The following is a 10907-nucleotide window of genomic DNA, read 5'->3' as shown; positions in this document are numbered from 1 at the left end:
ATACTTAACATAAGCACAACTTATCAAATCTGTTTACTTAAATTACTTTCAGCCACTTGTTTACCTTGCTCCTCAACAGGACAATCTTGGTCATCTGCTCCTTTTTCTTTAAGGGATTTTTATCTTATGGAATAGACTGATCTACCACGCTTCGAGTCTTAAAATTTATTGGCTACGAATTGAAATATGGGGACATCAATTCGAACTAGAGCGTTTGTATTCGAAATATGTGATTTTGTTAATCCCTTTTGGTCAATAAATGCATATGGCAATTGATTGCTTAAATAAAGTAGAACATTTTAATACTAAAGAGTTCAAGTTGAGGACAATATAAAATAAGCGAAAATCTTAAGAAAACTAAGACCCATAGTAAGGTATTTTAAGTAAATGAACTCTCCAAGATGTACTGATTGGCTGATTGTTACTAGTATTTCAGATCCACGAGTTAGGGTGCGTTTGGTTTGCTATTTTTAAGCCATTTTTAATTTTCAGTTTTGCAAAATATTGAAAACGTGTTTGGTGATAAATTCTAAAAAATAAAATCTAAAATTCTAAAAAATTAAAACTAAAATTTTGAAAAAAAAAAGATTATAGAAATTTCTAGTGAAATAAAAATAGTTCTAGCTCATAATGATTATTACATAAATTTTTTTTTAGATATGAACACGGACAAAAATAGTTTAATTTCATATATTAGTTTTTATTTTTATTTCATATATTTTAAAATTAATTTATTATTTATTATTTTCATTTTTAATGAAAAATATTATAAGATTCACCAATTTTAAAATGTATTATAATTCTTGATAATATATTAACGAAAAATTATGTTTTTTACTTAATAATCAAATTTAATGGGATAAGTTATAATAAAATTATTTTTCAAAATTTCAAAGCAAACGTGTCTTCTAGTTTTTTGTTTAGAAAAATATTTTTTCAAAATGATAAACTAAACAAATTTTTAGAAATCTTAAAAAAAAAATCCTTAAAACAAAAAATAAAAATTGATTTTAAAATTGAAAATTGAAAATCGAAACACCAACCGAATAGACCCATTGATAGTCCCAGGACCATTTATAGTTTTGTAAATTAATGTTTGAACTTGAAGATAATATTATACTATTGAACTTCAATTTACATGACATAAAAGAAGATACATATATACTTTTAAGCAAACAATTGTATGAAAGAATAGCCGTGATCGCTAAAAGTGTATATCACAAGTGCACCGGCCGTGTTCAAATAGTAAAGTGGATTTTTTGACTCTGAATTGTCAATTTTTTGAGGAATGTATATTTTTAATTACAAAACTTAATCAATTTAATTATAACAATGAAAACGAACACACAATAAAGATTTTGATTTTGGAAAATAACTAAAAATCTATAAAATAAAAGAATATATAAATCTTGGGAATTTTGGAGGAAAACGTGGACGGGATATATGATTTTGGCTTAAACATCGCTTAATTAATTTCCCCAAAAGCCCATTAATAATTACTTATTTACGATGTTATACCCGATTTTTCAATTGTAGTTAATTACATTTCTCGAGCGAAATTAATCTTAACTGATTGATTTAATCTATTATATCTCTATATCTCTATGTCAATTCAAATCAAACAATCGCATTAAATCTTAGTGAAAATAGCTTAATGGATCACCTGAGTTTATGAGTATATATATATCCCCTACACACACTATTTGGTCTAAAATATACAATCTTCTTTTAAACGATGCACAAATCACCAAACATAATCATTCATTTGCCATATAAATGAAAATGCGAGAAATACAATAGTAGAAACACTTGAAAATAAGTATTTTAAACATTAAAAAACAAATATTGAAATTAATCCAAAGTAGGTTAAATCACTAATAGCATAAAGCATAGAAGGTCCAACACTTGCTGTGTAAACTTGTCGTTAACCTTTTGAGGAACTTCCTAATCACATAAAATTCATCAATCACAAGAAAGTTTCAGCTTTCTATGGCGATGCGGATGTAAACATGAAGTTTGAAAATTTTTAGAAAAGCATACGTAAATTTGATTTTGTTGGTTTAAAATCAAAGCCTTCCCTATTATGGTAATGATCTATTGTCAAATTTCAATTTGATGCATGGTTTTGTGCCTGCCAAGGTGATTGAATCAAGAAATGATGTTCCCCGTCTAGTATTTTAAATTGACGAATTAAGCACGAAATGGTCTCATATTGCATTATCATTTGGTGCTAACTTATTATGCAATCAGCCATAATCAGAGAAACACAAATAAAGAAACCATAAACTGGAAGTTCACAAAGGATGGATCATCAGCGACATCTGTGACTTTAGAAGTAGTTGAAGACGAAGGCTCTAGAGGACCATCCATTGCTGCCATTGTTGGAAATGCTTCCAGTTATTCGTATAAACGGATGCAAATCTGTTAATTATGGCAATTGATAGATTAGCGGAATTACACAAATTATAGAGATTGATTGTATTTTACTGATTCCAGTTTCCTAGAATAGATATAAATCTTAGCTATATAATTCCATGTAGTATTACTTCTAGGAATATATCAATACACAGAAATATTTTTCCATCTTGCATATTCATCTTTTATTCACCATTTTTCACACGATATCAGCGCGCCGATCTCGGTGACTTCATAAACCAAAAATACCTTGCGCAACCACATCAAATCACATGGCTGACAACACAGAAATCGTGAATGAGAATTCTGCCACTCGACATAGTTCTGAGAGTTCGAGACTCACCATGAATGATAATATCTCACTCTACACAGTTCGGATATTTCGAGCCTCATCTTGCTTTCCAAAGTTCTTGACCATACAACTATGGACAATGGAGTCAAGCCATGCACATCAGTCTTAGTGCAAAAAATAAGATCGGGTTCATCGATGGATTCATTGGGATGCCGTCGCCTACATAAAAGCTTTCGTTCCTGGCAACGCTGCAACGATATGGTATTATCATGAATCTTGAATTCTGTGAATCCAGACATTGCTTCTAGCATGTTCTACATGGACTCAGCATCGGCTGTATGGAAAGTTCTCTTTGATCGGTTTTCACATGGGAATGAGTCAAGAATTTACCAAATTCAACAAAAAATTGTTGCATCGACAAAATTCAGATTCTATCTCTGTCTACTTCAACAAAAAGTTTATGGGATGAACTAGCCTTCAACAAAGAACCAATCACCTGTACATGTAGGAGACTGAAGAAAGTCAATGAAAGAATGGACAAGGAGGGACTTATGCAATTTCTTAGGGGACTAAGTAAATTTATGTTGTAGTCGAAGGAAGCATATTGATGATGAGTCCATTGCTGGATACTCGAAAAGCTTTTTCCATAACCTTGCAATATAAACGGCAACTTGACGTCGCCTCACGCCATGAAGGAACCAATGGGAATTTTCAAGCCATGGCAATGAATCAGTTAGGCAAACCATTTAAGGGCAGTAGCTCACATGAATTCACTTCTTCTTGCAATGAAGGAACATCGAGGAAGACGTCTAATGCGCGTATTGGTGATCAAAAGGGACATATGGTGAAGTACTGTTACTCCTTGAATGGTTTCCAAGTTGGCTACAAATTCTTGGTAAAGATATCCAGCCGAAGAACAGGAGGGCTACAACAAACAATCCCAACATAAGCCAAGGAGATCCTCCAAAAGTGCAATCAATCAAGCAAGAAGACCCAACTTTCACAGCCAACGAGCATAATCAAATTATGGCCATGTTGAACAAAATGAATGATAATGCCTTTGCAAACACTACATGTAAAAAAAATTCGTCCACAACTTTATATTGGATTATGGATGGTGGAGCAGCAGATCATATTTGCCATTTACAATTAATCTATAAATCCAACTCATTGATAAGTCTATTTTGTACAATTATTTGGGCCTAAAATAGAGATATCTAATAATTATTTTGAACAATTAAAGCCTGATTATTTTATATTTTGTTTATTAGGTGAAACTCGATGACTGAAAGTGAAATTGAAAGAAAGACGCGAAAATTGACAAAAGAAAAGCAAGATCCAAAGTTTGGGGACTAAAGTGTAAATACACAAAAATTGTGTCAAACCTCATGATGAAGATTCAAGAGTGCTAGAGGTCAATTGGATATATTTAGAAGTCAAAGGGAATGAAATATGGCCAAAACATTTTCACAAATCAATTTTTAGCCCCATCAGAATGCTCCAGATTTTCAGCCCAAGATTGAAATCCATTTTTGACCTAATAAACATTCTAATTGGAAAATAGCTATTTCAATCAAAGTTATAGCACTTTGAGTTAGCTTTACAATCCAATTTGACTCGTCTCAATTGGACATTGAGAGAGAGAATTATGATAAAAATACTAAAAAAAGGGATGTTTGACTTTTACCCTAAAAGTGCGCTGCGAAATAGAGCAGCAATGCCACGCTTATGGCACCAACACACCACTTGGGTGCATCTAGGGTGGATTTTTAGCCCTTTTTAAATCCATAAAACCCTACTTTCTGCACAAACGAAGAGGCAACTATATGTACAATTTTTCCACACTTTTGTTAAGGGATTGTACACATTGGGAGACAAGAAACACGCAATGAGATTCAAAGAAGTGATTCAAGGGAGGAACACATCAAGCAATTCAGTGTTTGAAGCAATGATTGGAAGATGAAGAAGACTTTGGTGCAAGATTGAATTTTTCTTCTATATCTATACTACAAAATTAGGTGATGTATTCAATGACTATCTATTGTTTTTCTTCTTTCATTATAAGTAGCTAAGTTTCTTGTTAAGGCAAATAATGTAACTTAATTGGGATCCTTTATATCTTTTAATTAAGGTTCTTGTTCTTTATTCGTCTATGTGTTGATTTTTCCTACGAGTTTAATGTATTGAACTACTTCATCACTAATTTGACGATTTTGTAAATCCTTTACAAATTGAGAGGTGCGTTTAAGATTTAAACCATATAGTAAAATTTGATAAATTGGTATATCTTGTAGAGATACTTATACTAATTATTACGGTCATAAGTGAATTCCTAAAACGAAGATTCGTTTAACTAAAATTGATTCGCGTAGAGATATAGAATTGAACTAGTCAAATAATCTCAATTAGAAGTAGAGACACAATTGGAGAATTAGACCAAACACTACATTAGATATGAATCTTGATTTGAGGTGTAAAGGTGACCAACAAGTGAAAATTGTTCTGCCCTAATTCTGTTCATTATTTAATCTCTAAATCAATCTTTGTGTGCATCCACATATTGTTACGCATTTAAATTAAAACTCAAAACATACAAATATTTATTTGCTTTTGTTGAATGATAGTTAGAAAGAAAGGAGATTACGTTCTAAAGTATATTTTTTGTGGGAACGATAACCGGACTCATAGATCCATTATATTACTTGTTCGATATGGTACACTTTTGAACTTAGCTGACGGTGGGACATCACCAATTAATTCCATCGGTTCCTACAAATTATCTGAAGAATCGGAACTTGATGGGATGTTACATGGGGGAATGATAAATAAATGAATTTTGGATTGATTGGGTCAGGAATCCAAGAGTGTCAAAATGACATCTTCGTGACTCCCAAAGAGATTTTTCAAGTATGTAAATCATTTTCTAATTTTCAAAATGTTCAAACTAAGAGGGGGAGTTAAACTACTCTATATATGTGTGTGTGTGTTCCTATTTATTTTTAAAGCAAACTTCTTGAAAAAAGAAGATCGAGAACAGAAATAATACGATAAACATTATTGAATTAATAATTAATCGCTGAAAATATAAAACTATTTAGAGCACAATACATATATGTCGGATGAAGTAAAACTGCGCTTAATTATTAGCGATGATTCCACCATTCGTTTCCTCCATAGCGCCTCTTCCTTTTCTGAAATGAACTTAAGGCCTCTATGAAATCTTTTTCTTTAAAGTCAGGAAACTTTTTTTCTTCTGAGTAAGCCAGCTGCCACAGGAAGAAATTGCTGATTCTTTGTTCCCCACTTGTTCGTATAAGCAAATTCGGGTTCGGAAAGTCCACACATTTTGTTTCAAGTTCATTCTGAAATAGGGTTTCATTTATATCTTCAACTTGAAGAAAGCCATCTTTCACTTTGCTGGCTATGCTTCTACTTGCTTTCATTATATCGTATCGTCCACTGTAGTTTAATGCCATCATAAGACGGAGTCCAGTGTTACCTCTTGTTGTATCCTCAGCGGTGGCTATCGATTCTTGCAGTGACTTTGGAAGCTTTGATTTGTCTCCAATTACTGATATACGCACATTTTTTCTGTCAAAGTAAAGAAAAATGCCAGTTTTTAATTTCAAGCACAATCCCACATCAAACTGGGTGTGTTTGAGCCATATTGAGGTGTGTTCGAGTCACCCTTTTTTAAAAAAATGAGTTTTGTAATAGTGCATTTTTGGCGATTGTGTAATTAAAAAGTAAAAAAAAATTTGGATATACGAGTAAAATTATTTTATTGAAAAAATGTATGATTGAAAATGAGTATTAAGAAAAATGAGTTTTTATATAATGAGGCTCAAATATAAACTAAATACCCAGGGGACTTGTAGAGGTGGATATAGTATGGACAAATTCTCTAATAGCATTTAATATTGTATTCTTCACATTATTAAACAAGTCGTTGATGTTTATTGCTGGTTTCGCCATCTTGTGTAGTTTATTGTATTTTCATTTAAATTTTATTTCGCTTCCATGAATCTTCTAGTTTCAACAAAGGGCTTCTTAATATTAATTGAGTACCATATTCTCCAATCAACTATTCTGCTATAATACATATAGCTTCTCCTAATTCAACTAGGTAGCCATGAATAGGACTTCGAAACGAACTTATTTTTAGGATACAATGAAATCAAAAAGATTTTGATAAATTGAAAGTTCTTAGAACTAATAAACTCAATTCCACTAAAAAAGAGATTTTTTTTTTTAATTTTTTTACACGCAAATGGAAAAATGAATATCTTGTAAATTCCTCGAGATCTGTTCGTATTTCCTCTTCAAACAGGTTCATCAAAAAGTCGACCTCCTCCTACTCCATAGAAATGCAGTGCTAACGTCAAGAAATTTGTATGTTCTTTTTTCATGCATGCAAATAATGCATTTGTTTCAGGTAAAACATCATGCAAGTTAACATTTCTGTGATCATGACTTTGTGTCTCTGCTCATTCAACACTATATAATACAATTTACGACTATTAGTTGGGATCGAGTATACTTACTTTGGGACGACCCCAGTTCTCTGTTGAAAATGCGAATACCGAAAGAACTTCGATTCCCCATTTGCAACAGAGAAAAACTTTCTCCTTTATTACACGTCCACCAGTCGTGTGCCCAAGCTGCATTGTTAAGCCTCTCTCATTGGCCCATCTCCGGTGACCATCCATTATAATAGCAACGTGCTTAGGCATAAGCTCTGGTTTGAGACCCTCAGACAATGCCTCCTGGATTTGCACCGACTTAAGCTCGCTGGATAAAATACTCTTTCTCTTGGTCTGTCCGGTCATACTCCGGTGCTTACTCGCGAGAGAATATCCTAATGCATCTTTCTTAATAGTCGTAGCTTGGAGTGAAATTGTTGAGGGGGTGAGGTAAGAAGAGTGAGGATTGATTCCTTGGAAGGCAAATGCAGAAAAGTTAACGAAACAAACCATATTTGAAACTCAAAAACAGAGAGAAGACAGCAAACATTAAACACTTCTTATTCTTATTCTCACCTCTTTTGATATCCTTTTGCCAGGACGATCTCAGTTATACATATATAAGCAAGTTTTGACAGGTTTGTCTAACCTTACAAGTTAAACTTATGAATAAATATAATGCTTGGAATATTTCATAATAAGTTACTTATGATTTTCTTATGAAATGTAAAAATAAAATAATAATAATAATAATAATAATAATAATAAAATAAAATAAAATAAAAATAGTAAGGTCTAAATAATTAATAAGATAACACAAACATACGCATGATTTGATTTGTAATTATAAGTAGTTTAATTCTTTAATCTTTTATCATCAATAATTGTAATGAACCATTGGCAGCCCGAAAATTGCGCAACCAAGTTCTCGACTTGGTCCTTATAAATTATGATCATTTGTTTTTGGTTTTAAAGCTGCATGAAACAATTGTATTAATAACAAAAATAGAACATGTTACAACTTCAGGGGGGACTTGGACTAACCTCTGACCTAACGTATTTTATTTGTCGTAGATTCATATACTTAATCATGACTCTTCTCTAACCACCATTAATTTATACATTATTATCAGTTCTCAGCATTTATTTTTATTTTTTTAATTTCTTAGTCGTCATATTATAGGCCAAGTGTCAATAAAAACTTTGATTATATCAAATAATTATCTGCAAGTTCGTAATGATGTTCTTTTGTTAACTCACACACGTTGCTTGGAATTGTTAGTAATTTAATTTTCCGATTTTTTAAACTATGATGCTATTTGCTATACATTGCTAAGTTCTTTTGTTAACTCACACACATTACTTGGAATTGTTAGTGATTTAATTTTTCAATTTTTCAAACAATGGTGCTCTACAACGCTGACTTAGCTCTGATTTGGTTTAGATAAAAATTAAATTTTCAATAGATTTTATTTAAAGTTGGTGACTTGTGTAGATGAAGTCGATAAATTTTTTTTTTTTGTCTCATAAAATGTCCTTTTGCCCCATTTGTTTTGCACTTTGTAAATTCATTTTCACTCATTGCAAGGTTCCGTAGTTTATTTTTTTATTTTTTTGATGACGGGGGAAAACTCAGCCGCTACCTTTCGGGTGCACACTAAGTAAACCCTCAAACTGATGCAATAGCGTACAAACCACGCCAGCCAGGTAAACCACACTAGATAAGCCTTGTACAATAGGCTCAACTGAAAAAGTGTTGGTAGGAGGAAATTTATGGAAAAACTTCTGACACCAATTGTTGCCCATTTGACTTCTTTCTGAGATGAACAGTCAGTTATGCACAATATTCCTTTTTGGCCCTTACATTCTATTTTTATAACACAAAAGGAGGGTATTTTTGTCATTCAGATCTCAACGGCTCTTTTGATTTTCCTGTTTATCTAACAAATGTGTTGACGGGTTTCAAAAATTTAATTCATCTGTTACTATAGAAAAATGTGTTCTACTCCACAAAATCTCATTAAAATGAGATCTGACACATGCAAAATGTGTGGTTAAAAATAAATTTTAAGTAAAAAAAATTTAAGAAATAAGGGTTAAATAGAAGCTTAATTTTGTATGAAAAGATTGTTACACTCAATTCTAGTCAACTCTTTTCCAACAACCTTCATTCCATTAACATTGGACCGATTGTTTCATATAAGGATTTTGTTGTATGTAAATGAATTTTGTACATACGGTTTGTTCAGAACGTCACATGGTATTCTGTAATGGGGCACTGTTCAAACAATACAAAGTTAGCAAACAATGCAATGCTGCCAACACTGCATTTGTAACTTGAACAAGGAGATTTTCCCTGTACAAGTAATTTAATCATTATTTAATTATTTACATGGTCTCATAAAAATAAGTTTGCTTTCTTCTTTTGTCTATCCCAAATTATAGCCCCCTTTTGTTTCCCATTTTTTCCTCGTTAAAATGAAAAATATAACCGTTATTCATCACATTAAGCCACCAAATTTGAATTTCTATCTATTGTATGGAGCCCATAACAACTATATTTTTCATTCTCATTTTTACAAAAATAGAAAAAAAGGCCCCCATAGGCAAATTTTCTTGTTGAGAATATATTTCATTTCTTAATTTTCTATTAAACTCCTAGTTAATGTGCATTCTTATTGATAAACATGAACTATTCATATTTAAATTATTATTTAATGTAGGGGATACTAGGAAAAAGGGTAATAAAAAATACATAATGTTCTTGTCTTTCACTATTATTATAACAAACGTCTTATCTTTCATATATTTTTTTATTTTTTTATTTTTGGCATTTTCACCCTTATTTCCCCTTCACAGTGCAAAAGGTCATTTTCTTCAATTTTCTCAATTAAAAGTTGTGAAAAGACAAATTTAAATGAAATAAAGGAAAGGAAAGAACTAATTGCAATCATGATCGCAAAAATTTTTAAAAGTGCAAACGAGTCCCAAATAAACTAGTAAAAGGATAATTAGCATGTCATGTCCCTAGCTTTCACTGTTATTGCGAAAAAAAACACTACATTTCATTTTTTGACATTTTCACTATTAATTATACATTTGATTCTGCAAACCATCATTTTTATCCATTGTCATCCATTTTCTCAATAAAAGTTGTGAAATGATGTATATACCCTTCTAGTTAAATAAAAAAGAATAATAAAGAATTAATTGCAACTATAGTCCCAATTTAAAAAAAAATGCATACAAGTCCCCAATAAATTATGAAAAATTAAAAATTAAAAAAATTAATTATATTTCCAATAAATTATTAAAAATTAAAAATTAAAAAAATTAATGATATTTAATTTTCTTTATTTTTATTTAAATAGAAGGGTATATTCATTACTTCACATCTTTTGTTGAGAAATTGGATGAAAATGGATAGAAATGATGATTTGCATAATTAAAGGTGTAATTAAGGGTGAAAATATCGAAAAAATGAACGGTATGGACGTTTTTCACAATAATTGTGAAGAATACAAACAGTATATGCTAATTACCCTTTTAATAATTTATTTGGGACTCTTTTGCACTTTTTTCAAAAAAAGTGGAAGTATGATTGCAATTAATTCTTTTTTTTCTTTTTTTTTCTTTATTTAAATAGAATGGTATACTGGTTATTTCATAGCTTTTAATTGAGAAAATAGATAAAAAGGAATTTGGCGCAGCGAAAGTTGAAAATAAGAATGAAAATG

The 10907-nt window shown here is 31.1% G+C and overlaps 1 protein-coding gene across 1 annotated transcript; it reads right to left on the bottom strand.

Moving 5' to 3' along the window:
- Positions 1-5790: 5790 nt before the first annotated feature.
- On the bottom strand, positions 5791-7749 carry LOC111376888 (dehydrodolichyl diphosphate synthase 2-like). Its single transcript, XM_022999894.1, has 3 exons — positions 7252-7749; positions 6994-7061; positions 5791-6298 (listed from the first exon to the last, which is right to left on the bottom strand). Exons 1-3 carry the CDS (start codon positions 7681-7683, stop codon positions 5851-5853), a joined length of 948 nt encoding a protein of 315 aa, XP_022855662.1. The 5' UTR covers positions 7684-7749; the 3' UTR covers positions 5791-5850.
- Between the last annotated feature and the right edge of the window lie 3158 nt (positions 7750-10907).

Source organism: Olea europaea, unplaced genomic scaffold (genome assembly GCF_002742605.1).
Source record: "Olea europaea var. sylvestris unplaced genomic scaffold, O_europaea_v1 scaffold1573, whole genome shotgun sequence".
Lineage (NCBI taxonomy): Eukaryota > Viridiplantae > Streptophyta > Magnoliopsida > Lamiales > Oleaceae > Olea > Olea europaea.
Note: the sequence above shows the minus strand (reverse complement) of the source record. Positions and strands in the feature narration are given on the sequence as shown.

Bases quoted from the DNA above. Each gene is read 5' to 3' on its own strand.
- LOC111376888 (XM_022999894.1), bottom strand. From the start codon at position 7,683: ATGGTTTGTTTCGTTAACTTTTCTGCATTTGCCTTCCAAGGAATCAAT. The intron at 7,062-7,251 runs GTAAGTATACTC...TCTATGGAGTAG, and splicing joins AGAACTGGGGTCGTCCCAAA to GAGGAGGTCGACTTTTTGAT. The intron at 6,299-6,993 runs ATATTCATTTTT...TTACTTTGACAG, and splicing joins GATCTCGAGGAATTTACAAG to AAAAAATGTGCGTATATCAG.